Here is an 18,950-nt window from a genome sequence, read left to right as displayed (position 1 = left end):
TCGTTTATACAATATGAAAGAGAAGTAGTTCAATGTTTGAGAATAAAAGGAATGAAATTTAATTGTGAGAAATCCAATTAAGTTCACATGAAAGAAACTTTACTTAAAGGACCATTAATACTAGCAAAAACTCCAAAGGACTGAAAGTGACAACTGGATATTACCCAAGGGATATTTTGGTAATCTACTTTTTAAAGTTTAAGAGGGAAAATAATCAAGAAATGTTAAAGCTACAAAAGAGAGAAAGAGAGAGATAAGAAAATGAAAGGAGTAAAAGAGGTGATAAAGAAGGCTTTAAATATATATGTTGTTGGAGTGAATCCAAAAGCAGAAATATACAACTGGCTTTGCCACTGACCTGTGACACATGATTTACCCATGAAAAAGGGGGATCATCACTTCTCACAATGCCAACAAAACTGAAAAAGAAAGAAGGTATGGGGGCAAATATGTAATTTCACAATCTTGAAAGGAAAAACACAGTCCCTTATTACTGTCCTTTTGCATCCCCTTCCCTCCTGTCTCCTCTCTCTCTCCTCTCCAACATTCAAGAAAAAACCCAGATTTCTCTCACTAATATTGACTGAATCCGACAGATTTGTAGCAAAATTTCATCTTCTCAAGAACACCAACATCTTAAAAGTTAAAAGCGAAAATGGGTTTTTCATCTTCGTTTTTGTTCACTACATGAATATGGTGATGATCTTGAAGATCCCTATATCTGGTTCTCTGATGAGCCATTGATGAGATGAAGGAAGGTGAAAGGAAACGACTTTAACCCAAGTGAGAAGATAGCAGAATTAACCCTAAAGTTGAGGTCTTTTTCGTCATTTTCTCACATACCCAGATAAATTTTCTTGCTGATTAACATTGCAAAGATGAGGAAACATGGATGGCAACTTCCATATCATCCTCTCCAGGTCTGTAATAAATTCATCACTTGTTCTTATCATCCTTGAGTCCTTTTAAGTTCTTGAAATTTAACTTTATTCGGTATTAACCTATACACAGGTGGTAGCTGTTTCTGTATTTCTGGCATTGGCTTTTGGTTTCTATGTATTCTTCGCTCCTTTTGTTGGAAAAAAGATGTATCAGTATATTGTAATGGGGATCTACACTCCTCTCGTAAGTTTACTTTCATCTTTACTCTCAATTACGCATCTTGATTATGTTTTCAACCTTTTTGAAGTTCCTTTGGGTGCTAAAACCAGAGATCTGTCTCTTATTTTGTGTTTCTTATGTGATTTTGCTTGTTAAATTCAGTTAATTTTATGTTATTCTAAATGGGGTTTTCTAGTTGATGATTTTTTTTGCGTGAATAATCATTTCAACGGTTATATTTTTCATTTTATATCAAGAAGTAGTAACTTTGTGAACAAATTGTTGTTTGTTTTCTAGCTATCTGTTTGGTTGTGTTAGGCTGTTCCAGAAGGGCACTTATCAGCCACTATTCATGACCTCAGAGTGAATTATCTGAATTGAAAGGTGGTCAACTTAAAGATTTTGACTTTATAATCAACCAATTCTTTTTCCATATTCAGAATCAAACACGAATATTCTACAAATTCATCACAACATTTTTACAGTTTTAGCATTTAGAACAATGTTCAATTGAGATTGCTACAAGTTTCTTGAGAATTCTCACCATTTTTAGGGCTTGAAGTTAAATCTTAGGGTCTGTTTCTTTTTCTCCTTTAAGATAAAGTGCTTTATGCATAAAGTCTTTCTTTTTTGACTGAATGAACTCTATGAATACAAGCAAGCAACCATTTTACCCTTTGATTAAATGGTCATTTAATCAAGCAAAAAACTATACATGGGTGTTTCCTTATTGAACTAATGACCTGTCTGAATATGAATAAATGACCATTTTACCCTTTCGCTCTTTTAATCTAGTAAACTATACATGTGAGTTTCTTTTCGACTGATACAGAAAAAACGACTTAATATTTTGAAAGTCAAGGAAATGGGGCTTTCCCCATTAAGTTCTATCTTTCTACAAATTTTCCCTTATGTGATTTTCCTTCGATATATATTTATATAAAATCATTGACTAAACTTAATGAGTCAAACTTAATCTCAACACTTTTGTCTTCACAGATTATATCTGCATTCGGTTTGTACATATGGTGTGCTGGAGCAGATCCAGCAGATCCAGGAGTTTTCAAGTCAAAAAAGTATCTTAAAGCCCCAAACAACAAAACAGGTCATAGAGTAAAAGAATCAAAACATGGTGGTGAATCAGCATCATCAATACAAGATCCAAACACTGCAAGTGTTGGAGACAAACCTTCAATCAAGAACAGCAAGAATCAAGATTCAAGAACAGAAGACAACGTGTCTGAAACCAACAATGAGACATCAACATCAAAACCATTAATGGCTATCTTGGCTTTTATTCCTTGTGCTTTGATGTGTCATTGCTCGAATCCAAGTGATGAATCTTCTGAACTCCATACGAGTGAAGATGGCATGTTCTACTGTAGTTTGTGTGAAGTTGAGGTGCATTTCTTGCCATAAACTAAAGAAAAAAGATACACATTAACATAAATTCTTTGATTTTATAATAAATAAATACACAAAAAGAATGATGTCAAGTGCATAATACATTGAAAAAGCAATAAACTTTACCAAGAAAAGTCAAGTTTCTTGACTATGTATGTAGTGCTATTTCTAGTTCTACACAAGAAAGAATCAACAACTTGTGAGAATTTAGCATCTAAAAACAACTCCATGATTGTTTTTTTTGCAGGTTTTCAAGTATAGCAAGCATTGTAGAGTTTGTGACAAATGTGTGGATCGATTTGATCATCATTGCAGGGTAATACAACAATTATACTCTCATCATTTCATGAAATAATTCCTTTTACTTCTTGGAGAACACATTTAATGCATATTCATTTATTCTTTTTCTTTTTCCAGTGGTTGAATAACTGTGTAGGCAAGAAGAACTACAGAAAGTTCTTTACTCTAATGATCTCTGCTCTTCTCCTGGTAAAACCAACTCTCTCCATTTTTTCTCAGTGTTGACTTTTCAGCACACATAGTCAAACATTGACATGTCTTATTCCTTCTACTCTTAAAAATTGCAGCTTATACTTCAATGGTCAACTGGTATCGTTGTCTTGATATGCTGTTTCCTTGATCACAAGAGATTCAACTTAGATATAGCTTCCAAACTTGGAAGCAGCTTCTCATTGGTGCCTTATGTTATAGTTGTGGTGTGTTTATCTTCCTTTTCCATCTTATAACTTTAAAGTCAACCATATTACTTTTAAAATCATATAACAAAAATCAAACTCTAAATGTTACAGGCAGTGTGCACTATTTTGGCTATGATTGCAACATTGCCACTTGTTCAGCTTTTCTTCTTCCACATTCTTCTCATAAAGAAGGTGAGCTTTGTAATCTCAGTTTCTCCAAATCTTTGTGAAAATCATAATCAAGATTATTAATTAGTAAAAAAAAACTCTTGTGTGACAGGGTATAAGTACTTATGATTACATCATAGCATTAAGGGAGCAAGAACAACAAGGAATGGGTGGACAACAAAGTCCTCAAATGTCACCTGCAAGTTCTATAACTGGTTTAAGCAGTGCAAGTTCCTTTAATAATTTTCGTCAAGGAGCTTGGTGTACACCTCCACGTTTGTTTGTTGAAGATCAGGTATTTTTTTTAGTTATTTGGATAAATCATGTTTAAAAAGTATTTGAATCGAAAGGAAAATATTAATATGGATTAACTTCTTTTTGCAGTATGATGTAGTTCCACAAGACTCTGGTTCAGTGAGCTCATTGGGGAAGAAAACAATAGAAGAGCCCATGAAGAAAAAGAACCCGGCACCCGTGAAAATCAGCCCGTGGACCTTGGCCCGTTTGAATGCAGAAGAAGTGTCAAAAGCAGCAGCAGAAGCCCGAAAGAAGTCCAAAATCTTGCAACCCGTTTCAAGAAAAGAATCACAACAAATGGGCCTGGGTATGGGCCCGGGCCCAGGCCCATATGGTCTCGAAAGGGATAGCAGCCTTGGAAGCAGTGAACGCCGCTTGTTCTCACGCATCGATAACAACCGAAGGCGGGGAAGCAAGCGGGTCCGTCTCCCGGAACATTTACAACCCGTGGAACAGCCGCCAGTTACTGGCGGCAGTTTGGCAGGTTTGGTGCCTTTGCAGCTTGAAGCCCGGAGTGTTTTCCGGCCAATGTCGGGTTCGAATGGAATCATCGGGTCTTCTCCGGATAGTAGTTTGGACTCGCCGGATATTCAACCGGTTAGGATCTCATCGGGGGCTGAGGAGGGGCGGAAGTCCATCGGGCTGCCGCCCTCTGCCGCCCATGTGGGGGTGATGCCGCTGTCGAGATCGACTAGTGATGGTTATGATGCATCAGGTGGTGAAGATAGTGATCGTGTATCCTCTCGGTTGGTTCAAAGATCCGGAAATTGGGGTGCACGGTTTTTTGGTGGTGAAGAAGATGAACGGATTGCAAGATTCAAGATGCCATCTTCTTCAACATCATCGGCTTATGCAAATGAAAGGAAGATGTAATCATGTAATCAAAGATTCAAGATTTTGATTCTTGAAAATGGGTGGAGACTATTTTTGCAATTTTTTCATTTATTAGCCCGGGGGTGTGGGGAAAGTTGGATTATTGACTCGGGTATATTGAAAGGTAACAGTTTGTGGGGGTTCTAAGAAGGTGGATGGAAGGGGGAGATGACTCAACTGAGGAAAGATTTGTTCATGTAAACGAGATTGCTGGCTATTTGTGAAGTCATTAGCCATGTTTGTGAATATGTTTGCTCAAATGCCAACGTTTCTAATTAAATTGTTAAGAAATGAGATACTTGACACAAAATGATGTTTTGATTAATTGGTGAATAGTTTGCGCTTTAAGGAAATATTTTAGTGTCAAAACATGTCTTTTTGTCTAATTTAGGGACGAGCTTTAGAACTGGAACAGGTTTTCCTATATTATAAGAACCAGGAATCGGACCGTGGTTCCGGTTCTGGATTTTCGGTTATTTTTCAAACTACAACCGATTGAAATATTATAGATGATATGTTATCTTTCAAAGGCTTAAATGATTTACTTTTTCTGTCCCAAAATTATTGTTCATAAACAAAAAACACACAGATTAAGGAAATATTAATTATCATTAATTTTATAGAATAAAATGATAGTTTTGTCTTTAATTTGCATTTAATGTTCCATTAAATGTTTAGTTGGTTAAGTAATAATGATGAAATATTTTGGTAAATGTTTAGCTGGTTAAATAATAATGATGGAGTATTTTGGTAAAAATATTATTTATTTTTAGAAATAGACTATTATTTTGGGACAAATCAAAAAAGAAAGATGTACTATAATTTTGGGACGGAGGTACTAATATTTAACCAAGTTATGATTTTTTACATTCTAAATTGAAGTACAAACACTAAATTCAAGGTTCTAAATAATGTAAGACGTGACTTGGCGGCAATGTCAAGTCTCAAGCTTTTCCGAGCATTGGCGAGTTATGGCGTTTGTAAGGCGTGACTTAAGGCGACAATTTTTTATATAATTAATATTTTATATCTATTTTCAACTATTATTCATTTTTATACACATATATGAGTTAAGGCGGCGTTTTGGCAAAGTTTGGCGGCAGGTGGAAGCCTTGGAGTCGTGGCGCGCATGACGAGCTTTTTAAAACCTTGACTAAATTACATAATGACAAAGTAATTCCGATTTCATATGAGTAAGTTATGCCCATTTTAAAAGCGGGATAGATTCCAAAAAAAAAAAAAACGTTGAAACAGAAAATACGCAACATTGATATGTTGTCTTCCACGGTCTATAACTGATTCAATAACTAACCAAAATATTCGTTTTTTATAGTCTACAATGAAGTACAAACATCAAATTACATGCTGGAAAAAAATTAAATAATTCTGACGTCATATGAATGAGTTATGCATATTTAAGAAAATGGGACAGATTAAAAAAAAGTTGAAATAAAAAAACGCAGCATTGATATTTTTTTTTCTTTCGGAGCATGTGTCTGATTCAATATCTAACCAAAACATATGTTCAGTCAAAAATGAATTACAAACTCCAAATTACATGTTGGAAAAAAATCAAGTAATTCCGACTTCATATGAGTGAGTTATTCGCATTTTAAAAAACGAGAAAAATATCAAACCGGTTCCGGTTTTTAGAACCGAGACCGTTTTCATAAAAATGGAGAACCGGTAACTGGACCTTATTACATATTCCGGTTCCGGTTCGGTTTGGTTCCGGTTCCGGCGGTTCTAATGCTCATCCCTAGTCTAATTGTGTGAGTGTTGGAAGTTTGAATCTTGATGACAAACTTCTTACATAAGGTAACATTCCACTTATGTGTTGTGGATGGTTTTGGACTATTTTTAGGAATCTCGTTGTAATGTAATTAATAAGGCCATTAGGATCTATGTTTTAATTGATTCCCTACATTCCTTTGATCCCCATTGACTTTAAAGATCAAGAAAGAATCTTGTAACATACATACTAGTGACTTTGTGGTTTTCCTGCAAAGGGTCCCCATCCAATTTATTGTGTTCTAGTTTGTGACTGTATGTGATCCAAGTATCTATCATATTACAAGTGGTATCATAGCCTATCATTCTAAAACCCTAAATTGATTTCTCCCTAAACCTTAGCATAGTTCATTTGCCAATTTCCTATAAATCCTGTACATGGTTCTTCCTAATCGATTTTCATACTCTTCTCATATTTCCTAAACCCTAATTGATTTCTGTTGGACTTCTCTAGGTCTAAATTGATGCTATCCAAGGAAATCTACATCCACAAATCGATTTTCCTACAAATCTTCTATAAGGTCATAATCGATTTTCTTTCATGGCTTGTATGAAGTACGCTCTTCTTTCTTTTGGATCATGACACTAGGTTTTCTTTATGGTAAGTGAAGATCAACGGTCTATTAGTTCAAGCCAACTATGATAATACACTCGATTTGTATGGAGGTGAAGCTTAGACTAGTTGGACGGAAGTTGAGAAAAAGGAGTGCAAGCCTTAGCTCAAATTCAACTACACCTACACAATATATACGCCAAGAAGTGCTCAACGAAAATACTACTATTGTTTTATGGTTAAAACTTGAATCGATCGGCACGAAGAAGAATCTCACAAGTAAGATGCATTTGAAATAGAATTCATTGATATATAGCCTACAAGTCGGTGGAAATATGTTTTCCCATATATTTGACTTCAAAGAAATCATGTATGACTTTGTTATATTGGAAATTAAGTATGATGAGGAGGCAACTCGTGACTGTTTGGTCGCCTAGTGATCACGACATGATGACCGTTGACTTTTTGACAAGTTTGATATTTGGTTAAACTTGTTGGGATTTAAGCTATAGTCTAAGGTTTAACCCAAGGTTGTAAAGACGCTCGACGTTAGCTAGTCGGTGGACTGGGGTTAAGAGATTAATCGGCTAGATGAAGATTTGGCGGGGTCCCTAAATTCCTAATTCATTGAATTTTAAGAAATTAAATGAGTGGTATCATAAGAAAGTTCATAAATATCACTAATATCATTACAAAATATATTAATATGATTAATACAACACTAATTATTCCTTAAATAGTTTATATTGAAATAGAGTTTCCTCAAAGTGTTAAAATTTCATCGTTTGCTACTGCTTCGCTCTATGTGTAGGTAAGGATTAATCGTTAGGCGCCTTCAGTCGGTCGTGTAGCGCCAGGACTAATGGAGATTAATCGAGACCTAGCTAGGATTTTTACAACACTGTTTAACTTCTATTTGGTTATAGGTGGTTCGGGTAAGCTCTTAATTATCCAAGAATGTGAGACTATTGTTATTAACTTCAGGTGAGTCTTTTCATTATATTACTTATTTTATGATTGGATCATCTGTGTGTTGAATGCATGTATAATACTACGACATGTTAGTATGCTTAGCTAGACTAATAGAGTCTTGATTATGGATTATGGTTTGAAGCTTGTTGCTTGTTTGCTTGTTGATTGGTAGGTTATGTGCCTTGTCGGGCTGATGATAAGATCGGGGTAGGCCATGAATGAAACAGTGCTCTCTAGGTTAATGACAATATCAGGATAAGCTGTGAGTCAAAGAGTACTTGATTGGGATGATACAAAAATTGGAACTAGCCGTGAGCTAAAGAGGCCCAATACTTCATGTATAGTTATTACTGGGATATTTGTGATATTTTTGGGAAGTCATTAAGTTTTGTACTTACAGTTGCAAATTAAATCTTTTTTAGGTTGTGCTACTGGCAATGGGAAGGCTCTAGCTTGACTGTGACACATGCACATCTCCCATTTTATGATATTTGACTTCCACACGTTCTGGATTATTATGTTGATTTGAAACTATGGTACTTGGATTTTATAAAACGTGATTTTGGGTTGTTAAACTTATATCTTAAAAATGAAAATTTTAGTTTGGAAATTGAAATTTTGGGACGTTACACAAAACCCCTTAAATAAAATTATACATGATGTCCACCATGGTTAGAGCTTCTACTTCCTAGATTCTCACCAAACTCCACAATAACTAATTAGTGTTTGATTTCACGGAGTTTAGGTGTTCATATGGTAGATATAAAACTAGATTTTATCATTAACTATATATGAAGATCAATTTTCGAATTTGGATCAAAATTAAAACCCTAGATCGAGATTTAGAGAGTAAGCAGAGAGGTTATACCTTCTATGCTCTATGTTGAAGCCATAGCTCCAAACACTATATTCATCAATTTCACTATAAATCTTTGCATAATCCTATAAAATCATCAAACTCTCCTTCCATTTCTCTCATTGAAATCGATTTCTCTCAACCCAAATGGAGAGACTGGTTAGTCACATTATATCTACAAATACTTAACACAACTGGTCATCAATTTTCTTAATTGATTTATAATCTTTTGTACCATTTTAAAATCATTAAAACTAAAAACAAAAAGCTAATGGACAATTTAACCCTTAGTAATGAAAAAAAGTGATCTGTTGTATTGCAATTTAGAGCTATTAATTACATCAAGACTGTTTTTTGAATCAATGAGATAGAGGCAAACTTCCAAATCACGAGAGAAATTGAATAAGCAATTGTCAAGTGTTCGGAATTCAAGCAGATGCCATCAAAACATTTGGGAATGAATAGTTTAAGGTAGGGATGACAGCAACAGGGAAGACGCAGGAGGTTGTTTGGATTAAGATGCCAATGGAAAGTAATACATCTCCTCGTGCAATTGATTTCGCTTCATCTAAATGGAAGGTCAGTTCTTTTCCACTGAATCTTTACGATTTGAAGCTTTTTTTTTTTTTATTTTATTTTATTTTATTTTAGTGTATGTTTACTTATTGTTGATTTTACTAGGATTAGGTTTTGTTAAGATGCATTTTTTTTGTCACTTAGATGATTAATGTTGTGACGAAACCTTAAACCTTGGCAGCGTATCTGGTATATAGGGATGAAGCAATCGTTATTAACTTCAAACAAATGATTTGTTGTATTGCAATTTAGAGCCAAGGGCAATATTGTGTATTTGGTTGTTATTTTTGGTTTAATGATTTTAAAATAGTAAAAAAAATTATGAATCAATAAAAATTACCAAAAAAAAAATAGACTTGGATATATATGATACCGGGTTATAACCCGTGGAAACTACGGTAGATATGTTCAAATTTTTTACTATAGACCAAAATAAGATTAAATGTCAACATTATAAAAAACAATATATTTCAGATTGTAAGTAAAGCCTGATGAATTTGATAAGTAAAAAAGAAAATCTTTTAAATTACATTTTGAAACACTTCTTTGTATATACCATTTGACGTTTTATTGGTTAAATTACAATTTTTATTTAAAATCAATAACTTCAATCATTATATGTTTATTTTATTTTTTTTGTATAAAGTAAGATATACTGACCGTATGAAAAAATTGATTCTTATAAAAAAAATCAACATTTAACATAGATTGACATTGACTTTTATTTATGGTCATATCAAAACAAACATCCAACAAAATTGTCTTATTTTGAATTTGAATGGAATTTTGACATCTGAAAATGTTAAAGAATCTCAAAATAAAAGTTCGATGTTCGATATTATTTTCAATTATGATTTTCTCAAATTTATCCTATTTTTAGTGTTAGTTTACTCCGTATTATTTATAGAATCTGCAAAAGAGTATTAGTTAGTTAAATAAAAAGAAGGTAAGAATAAATCGTAATATTTTGAAAACTTTTTTTTTTAAAGAAGTGTTTAATTGAACTAAGTAGACATAAATTGAATATATTTTAATGAAAGATTTAATGAAATAAATTAATGATCGTTAAACAAATATATATATATATATATATATATATATATATATATATATATATATATATATATATATATATATATTTCATATTAATATTATAATTTATAAATAGTATGTTATAAACTAATTGTAGTTATTTATTTTTACTATGGACTTTGTACGCATTTCAATTAAATATAACGATTAAAAATATTCTTCTTGTTTTTGTAGCATGTAAAAGTGCGTAGTTATGTGTACAAATATAATATTTATGATGTATATATGACGTACGTAATGTAATAAGTTATTAATTAAATTTAATAGCAATTGCTAATGATTTTGTGTTTTTACTTACAATATAAAATACATTTTTTTTATATTTGATATTTTTTTTATATTATAACTTAAAAAAATACTAACCATAATGTCCATACCTTATAAAAGAAAAATATATCATATATTTTATTTAAGTGTATTTTTGAGACATTTATTAAATAAGTATTTAAGTTAACTAAATAGTACATTGGTGGGAACATAGATGGGAGGGGGGGAGGTTAAAATGATTATATATATATATAGGAATGAGTTCTATGGAAAACAAATAACTAGGGCAACATCTACCGGAACCAATAATCAAATGACACGTGTCCATTTTTTTCTTCACAAGTAATGTATTGTGGAAGTGATGTGTTGTCATGTTTTCATTAGTTCAAATATGTGTTGCCCTAATCATTCATTTTCCATATAACTCTTCCATATATATATATATATATATATATATATATATATATATATATATATATATATATATATATATATATATCTTGAAAACATGAAAATATATAACATTTTTATAAGATATAGATAATTTGTAAAAGGAATATGTACTATATAAAAAATGTATAGATAAATATAGAAAAAACATCATAAATGGTCCCTGTGGTTACCCAAAATCTGAAGTTTAGTCCCCTTGGTTTAAAAACCTCATAGATGGTCCCTGTGTTTTCAAAATTTTTGACGATTGGTCATTATTGCTAACTCTTTTAACTTATGTCCATTAATCGAGGGGCATTTTCGTCATTTCACACCATAGGGACCATTTATAATCTTTTCAGCTATTTTTTTTAAAAAAGAAAAAACCAAATATAATTATTTAATATATAAAATCTCTCTGTGTCTCTGTGTCTCTCTCTCTCTCTCTCTCTCTCCCCCCACACACACACATAAACTCATAGATCCATAAGGAGGCTTCCGATTCATCCTCCAAATCTCTCTTCCTCCTATCCCTCTGGTTCACAAAATGGTTACTCAAAACCAAAAGAATCTCAATAAATCCCCAAAAATCGTCTCTGATCTCCTTTAAATGGAAGCAAATGAACTGCTTCTCCGGAATCGGCTGGGATAAGAAAGTCGGAATTGGGAGTCGCTTTTCTAGAAGAGCAATGCTTCTCCGACGAGTTCACTGTGTAGATCGAGAAGTAATATATATTAGATGCAGGAAGATTTCTTGTTAAAGTTGTTGCTGACGATGGAATAGAGATGAGGAGGTGTTACCGTTGTTTTAGGAACCACCCACTTTCTTCACAACCCTTACATTTCTTCACAGGCGTTGCATCTCTCCGCCACGACACAATCATCCACCACCACCTACACCTGTTTCCGATTGAGAAAGTTGGTTGTACAATAGATCAATAACCTGAATAATAAGAAGCTGCAAATTTCTAAAAACAACAAAGAACTCAAAAATCAAAAGATATGAATGTGATTTAGGGATTTTTGAAGTGATTTGAATAGAAAATTATAACATCCAGGTTCCCAGGTATTTAATTTTATTCCTTTATTTTTGGGTTTTTGGGGAGACTCGGCGAGTTGGCGTCTAAATTCGCCGACTATGGCCGCGGATCCGTATGCGAGTTCACAGCTGGACTCGGCGAGTTCACGAGTGGACTCGGCGAGTCCACGCTGTTTAATGAAACCCTAATTTCCAGGGTTTGAGACCAATTTAAAGGCCTTTAGGGCCGTCATTTGCGGCCACCAACCCCCAGAGAGAAACCCTAAGAGATCTAGAGCGTTTGTGAGGAAGGAGAGGCTATTCTTGACCCTTTTGTGGGTGTTTTTGCAAGAAGGAAGCGACCAAGGCAAGAGGAGGCTAAAGGAGGTGCGATTTTGGTGGTTCTTGAGCTCATAGAGACTATATTGAGGTATTATTCCCGGACCTTCTTCAGTTTTGGTGTTGATCCTTTGTGTTAGGGTTTGCTAACCCTTTTAGAAGTTGATTAAGTAGAGCATTTGGTCCCTTCTCAAGTTGGTGTTCTGGATCTGGACCCAAAGAGGTCCAGAGGCCTTCACCCTTGGAGCTTTATGAGTCTTTTTGGGAGCCATGAGCTTGAGATGTCATTTTTGGGGCTAAACCACCATTTTGGACCATTTAGATGTTATATGAGTGCCAAAGTCCGAACTTTACGTGATTATCAGGCTTGGGGAGGCCAGATGTATGATTGTATGGAACAGATCTGACCTCAGGAGCTGTATAGAGATTGTGCATGGCATGAACTTGCCGAGTCCGAAGAACAGACTCGGCGAGTAGTATGAAGGTTGCCCGTTAATCACTCTGTGAGTGGACTTGCCGAGTTGGGGAATAACTCGGTGAGTCAGGGAGAGGCAGGGGGACTGAGTTCAAGTTGGAACTCGCCGAGTTGTTCTTGAGACTCGGCGAGTTGAGTCAGGGTGGCCCCGCGATTCATGCCAGGTGGAACTCGTCGAGTCAGGGGATGTACTCGACGTGCCAATAGAGGGTCTAAGAGAGTCAGTGGACACGTGTAGACTCTCCGAGTCGCCCTAGTGCACTCGCCGATTCGGGTCAAAGTTTGACCATTGACCTTGTTGACTTTTAGGGTTGAGTACAATTGTATTTATGGGAGTATTTACTTTATGTGATTAGGCGGAGGCTAGATCACATTTCTTCCGAGTCAGATACTTACCGAGACATCGAGGTGAGTCTTCTCACTATAAGTTACCTAGAGTGGTATTATGTGTGGACCAGAGGGTCATTATGTGTTATGTATGAGATTATGTGTTATGTGTTATATGTATGTTGTATGATGTTATAGACCGGACCGAAGGGTCCAACGATACAGACCGGGCCGGAAGGCCCGATGAGTTATGACCGGACCAAAGGGTCCAACGAGCTTCGGGACTGGAGAGTCCCGCTGAGACACACCGACCGGGGGGGGGGGGTCGTATTATAGCCTCGAGTGGCGTATGTGTTGTGTGCGGTATTTTGGGGAACTCACTAAGCATTTATGCTTACAATTGTTGTGTTATGTGTTTCAGGTACTAGTGATGAGCGCGGGAAGGCGCCGACATGATTCGTACACACACTTGTGGAGTTTATGTTTGAGATTCTGGGGAGATGTTTTGTAATGATAACATTAATACGATATGTTTGACACTCTTTTATGAGTAAATGAACGTTTTAAAAATGAAAAATTGTTTTGAAAATTTACGTTGTTACAAGTTGGTATCAGAGCCTTGGTTTGAGGGATTCTGATGCATCTTCGGACGTATCTGAACTCAAACTGAGGGTTTGAGAAATTTTTTGCTAATGAAGTAAATTTTTTGAAAAGAGTAAAAAGAGTTTTGAGACAAACAGAGTAGAGCCGTGTGTACGATCAGCCAGCGCCCGAGCGGTGAATCCCTAAAGTACCCTTACATTATGTGTTATGAGATATGTTATGTTACAGTATGCATGCTAGAGTAGGCTAGGTATACATATTAGGACTAGAGTGGCCTGATTTGTGATGCCTTAGCCTAGGAGATTTCTGCTGCTGAGATGCTTTGAGAGCAAGTAGATAGCAGATAGGAGCTCATGAGAATAGAGTACTTGTAATCCAAGATCCAAGGAGGAGGACTTGGAGTGAATGCTAATGCGGTGTGGTCAGTAGTATTGGGCCCGTACTACTGAAGACACTGGATCAGTGGGCATTCCAAGTAAGAATCTTTTGGACAACGGAGGACAAGTAGGGTTGCGTCATCGAGTATGTGTATGCTCGATCGAGTCTCTAATAATTTTTGTTGTATTTCAGAGGCATCATGGTTGGGACTCGACACGCACCTGAGAGCAGTGGTGTCAGCGATGAGGAGATCCGTCGATTGATTCATGAGGAGGTGGCTGCTGCCATCCGGGCTGAGATTCCTGAGATGTTTGGGGACAGCAAGACCACGTTGATTAAGACTTTTGATAAGCGGTACGCATCGGTGACTGAGGCTGCTGCAGCTGCAACTACTGCCAGACCTCAGGGAGGTGACTCATTGTTGTTCCGGGAGTTCAGCAACACGAAGCCACCAGAGTTCGACGGGACGCAGGACCCGATTGCCGCTATGAGGTGGATCTCTGACACTGAGGGATGTTTCTATACGTGTTCTTTTCCAGAGCACTTGAGGGTTCAGTTCGCCTTGAACCAGCTCTGCCTGGGAGCGAAGGATTGGTGGAAGTTCGTGACGACGAACTTCGCTTTGGCTGAGATTTCCGAGGTGACCTGGGAGAGGTTCACCGCTATGTTCAAAGAGGAGTATGTTCCCCCGGTGGAGAGGGAACGGTTGATTCAGGAGTTCTTGACCCTCAAGCAGGGTACTAATTCTGTGGCAGTGATCACCAGGAAGTTTCATGAGAGGGCGATGTTTTGCCCTGAGCAGGTCTCATCTGAGCAGGCTCGTATGAGCCGTTATCTGAGCGTGTTGAGGAGAGATATTCGGGAGTTCGTGGTGAACTCGACTTACCGGACATTTGTCGAGCTCCAGGCAAATGCCCGGAAGAGGGAGATTGAGTTGGAGACTCAAGCCAGGGAGGAGGCCGAGTCACAGAGGGCGGATCGGCGGCCGGCTCAGTCTCAGCCGGCAGCCAAGAGGGCTAGACCTGCTGATTTGAGATCTGGGGGCGCGAAGGGCTACACTTGTGGGAAGTGCGGTAAGATTCACGAGGGGTCGTGCAGGGCTAGGGTGTGCTACAAGTGTGGAAAGGAGGGGCATATCGCGAGGGATTGACCCAAGGGATTTTCGATATGCTTTCATTGCAACCAGACCGGCCATCGGAAGGCCGAGTGCCCATAGCTTCTTCAGGGATCAACGCAGGGATCTGCGCCTACTGCTAGGGCTACCGAGGTTCGGCCGGTGAAGGCCGAGGCCCCGAAGGCTCGTTGAAGAGCATTTCAGTTGACCGCGGAGGAGGTCCACGCGGCGCCCGACGTTGTGGCTGGTATGTATTCTCTTTTCATCTTTTATTTGAGTTGAGTTTTTATGCTTATATGATGATATGTGTAGGTACTTTTCTTGTGAGTTCTGTGCCTGCGTTGGTATTATTTGACTCGGGTGCGAGTCGGTCGTTTGTTTCCGTAGCATTTAGTCAGCATATTAGTATCTTTCGAGAGGCGTTAGATCGGCCTCTGCGAGTTTTCATAGCTGATGAGCGAGCAATGTATGCTTCGGATGTGATTCGAGGATGTGTCCTTGAGATCTTCGGTGTGGGGTTTCCGCTAGATCTCGTTCCGATCGCGATAGGGGACGTGTGTGTTATAGTGGGTATGGATTGGTTGAGCCGATATGGAGCTGTGATAGACTGCGAGCGTCAGTTGGTGACGATTCGAGAACCTAGTAGGGGAGTTCTTACAGGGCACGACAAGGGTACACGTGCGGGGTCAGCATTTTGTTCGGCTGCCAGAGTGAGACAGAGCCTACAGCAGGGCTGTAGAGGATTTGTGGCATATGTGATGGATGCGAGGGTTATTTCAGAGAGACTGAAGTCGGTTGATGAGGTTCCGATAGTGCGCGAGTTTCTAGACGTGTTTCCAGAGGAATTGCCGGGTGTGCCTCCGGAGAGGCAGCTAGAGTTCGGTATTGAGTTGGTTCTGGGACCTGCGCTGGAACATCCCAAAATTTAAGACTAAAAATTTCTTGTAATAAAACATTACTTAAAGCAAAATTATCGATTCAAACATAATCAGAGTATTAGTTTCCAAAACACATGTTCGTTATCAGAGTAAAACATTCCCAGACTGTCTAATCTATGGTGTGTGTCATGCGATCACCCCGAGCTCTTCCCTCCGCCACCGGAAGTACCTGAAACCAAAACTGAAAACCGTAAGCACAAAGCTTAGTGAGTTCCCCACCCTACCACATACCATGCATATCCACATACTGCACATACTGGGCCACGCCCGCTATCCTAGGCCTCGCCCCTACCTCGAACCTCGCCCGCTACAACGGCCCCGCCGTTCCAGGCCCGCCTGGCTTCGAGCCCTGCTCGGATACAGATCTGTTTCACTCAGGCCTCGCCCACTAACATATAATAGCACATAAACATATCACAACACATAAGCTAAACACATACTAACGGATCCTGTCCAAATCCCTCGCCTATCCTGGGCCTCGCCCTTATCCTGCTACTGATGAGTCATGGAACCCCATCCATGCTCCTACTGATAGTGAGATACGGGCCCAGCCCACACTCACTCTTTCCCTAACTTGGGTCTCGCCCTTGATCTGCTGCTAATGAGAAGTGGAACACCATCCACACTCTGCTATTGGTGAGATACGGGACCTCGCCCACACTCACCTCCCTACCAGACACATACAAGTATCACACAGACAAAAAGTATAGAGTATCACATAAACCATTCCTTGGGAAACCGCCCACTATCATTGGACCTCGTCCTGAATATCATACTAGCATACTGTGCCTAGGGATAACCCCCGGGTCTTCTACTCATAACTATATGGGCCGGCATTGTGGTCGTAGATCCATTCACAAAAAGGGAAACTCACCTGCACTGGCTGAACACGCTGATGATCTCGCTAGCTGCTGCCCGGCCACTCTCTGAACTCCCGTTCCACTAGCTCCCCGAGATATCAATATCAATGCAACACTTAGTCTGACTGACCCCCGATAAACAACCAAGTCAACTCTGGTCAAAGTCAAAGTCCTGGTCAAAGTCAACCTCCTAGGTCAACCCTACTCGCTGAGTCGGCCTACCGACTCGCCGAGTTCATAAGCTCAGAGTCCTTCCATTCGCGACTCGACTCGTCGACTCAGTCCATGACTCGCCGAGTCTACCGATTTCCGAGTCCTGGCCTGTCCAACGCACCGAGTCTCCATTCGACTCACTGATTTGAGTCTCAACTCGAAGGGTTTGGGGTTTCGCGACTTGACTCGCCGATTCTAAGAACATCCGAGTCCAAGACAACCTTCAACAGACTCGCCGAGTTCCTGCCCAACTTCATCCAACTCGACGAGTTGTTCATCACACTCGTCGAGTTCCTCCTAGTCTTCATGCTACTCGCCGAGTCCACTCAAAGGACTCGCCGAGTCCATTTAGATCTACATTCATGCAGAGGACTTTTGAGTCATGCATGGACTCCAAACCATAGATCCATACTTCCAAAGCTCAATCCCCACGTAAAGTTGCAAACTTTACGTATAACTAAAGAGATCTAGGCTCAAAACACACTAGGGTTTGGTTAAAGGACAAAAGGGCTTCACCAACTACTCATCTTCTGATGCTTTATGACATATTGGACCATCCCAACACTAGATCTGAAGTGGCAACAACATATCTAAGCCCCCAAACTCGAATTGGGTCTCAATCAACCATAAAACCCCCAAATCTCATAACAAAATAGATCTAGATGCAAAGGAGGGAAAATGGCAGCTTATTACCTCCAAGATGAACACAAACTGAAGTAGATCTCGGATCTACACCTCTCCTTTGAAGCAACCTTCTTGATCTTCAAGTTCCTTTCCAAAATTTCCTTCCTCCAAATCTATTTCTCTCAAATGATGGAAGCTCACACGAAATCTAGGGTTTACAGGTTCTCTAGGATGATATGGAGGCTGAGGGAGGGACATAACACCCTTTATATAGGATACAACCCCCGAAATGAGGTTTTTCCTCGTTCAGACCAGACTCGCCGAGTCTACTTGGCCAACTCGCCGAGTCGGTCACTTACTCCTCGACCCGGATCCCGCTCGGACTTGCCGAGTTCCTCCCTGGACTCGCCGAGTCGTCCCTTAAACTTAGGGTTTCCTTTCCTTTCTTGGCCTTTCTGACTTTGGGTGTTACATGCGCCTATCGCTAAGGCGCCTTATCGCCTTGCGCCTCTGGAGATGCAGGAGTTATCCTCGCAACTTCAGGAGCTGCTGGGGAAGGGGTTTATCAGGCCGAGCAGTTCGCCATGGGGGCGCCTATTCTTTTTGTCAAGAAGAAGGATGGTTCGCTACGGATGTGCATTGATTATCGTGAGCTGAATAAGCTAACGGTCAAGAACCGTTACCCTTTGCCGAGGATCGATGATTTGTTTGATCAGTTTCAGGGAGCATCTTGGTTCTCCAAGATCGATTTGAGGTCTGGGTATCATCAGGTGAGGGTGCGGGAGGAGGACGTCCAGAAGACAACATTCCGGACTCGTTATGGGCATTACGAGTTCGTGGTGATGCCTTTCGGACTCACCAACGCACCTGCGGTGTTCATAGATCTCATGAATAGGGTGTGCAGACCGATGTTGGATTGCTCAGTGATCGTGTTCATCGATGACATATTGGTGTATTCGAGATCCAGAGAGCAGCATGAGGAGC

At 38.7% G+C, this 18,950-nt stretch overlaps 1 protein-coding gene and 1 long non-coding RNA gene across 2 annotated transcripts; both read left to right on the top strand.

Moving 5' to 3' along the window:
- The first annotated feature begins 379 nt into the window (after positions 1-379).
- LOC111906291 (probable protein S-acyltransferase 22) lies at positions 380-4,894 on the top strand. Its single transcript, XM_023902048.3, has 9 exons — positions 380-920; positions 1,012-1,125; positions 2,101-2,502; positions 2,753-2,821; positions 2,923-2,994; positions 3,093-3,221; positions 3,315-3,395; positions 3,484-3,666; positions 3,756-4,894. The coding sequence occupies exons 1-9, from the start codon at positions 879-881 to the stop codon at positions 4,539-4,541; spliced, it is 1,878 nt and encodes a 625-aa protein (XP_023757816.1). The 5' UTR covers positions 380-878; the 3' UTR covers positions 4,542-4,894.
- A 1,785-nt stretch (positions 4,895-6,679) lies between these two features.
- LOC122195608 (uncharacterized) lies at positions 6,680-8,417 on the top strand. The gene is made up of 3 exons (XR_006186003.2): positions 6,680-7,164; positions 7,697-8,195; positions 8,280-8,417. It is a non-coding gene; the product is annotated as an uncharacterized LOC122195608 (long non-coding RNA).
- Positions 8,418-18,950: the final 10,533 nt, after the last annotated feature.

Source organism: Lactuca sativa, chromosome 8 (assembly GCF_002870075.4).
Source record: "Lactuca sativa cultivar Salinas chromosome 8, Lsat_Salinas_v11, whole genome shotgun sequence".
Lineage (NCBI taxonomy): Eukaryota > Viridiplantae > Streptophyta > Magnoliopsida > Asterales > Asteraceae > Lactuca > Lactuca sativa.
The sequence above is the reverse complement of the archived record's forward strand: the minus strand, read 5'-3'. Positions and strand labels throughout refer to the sequence as shown.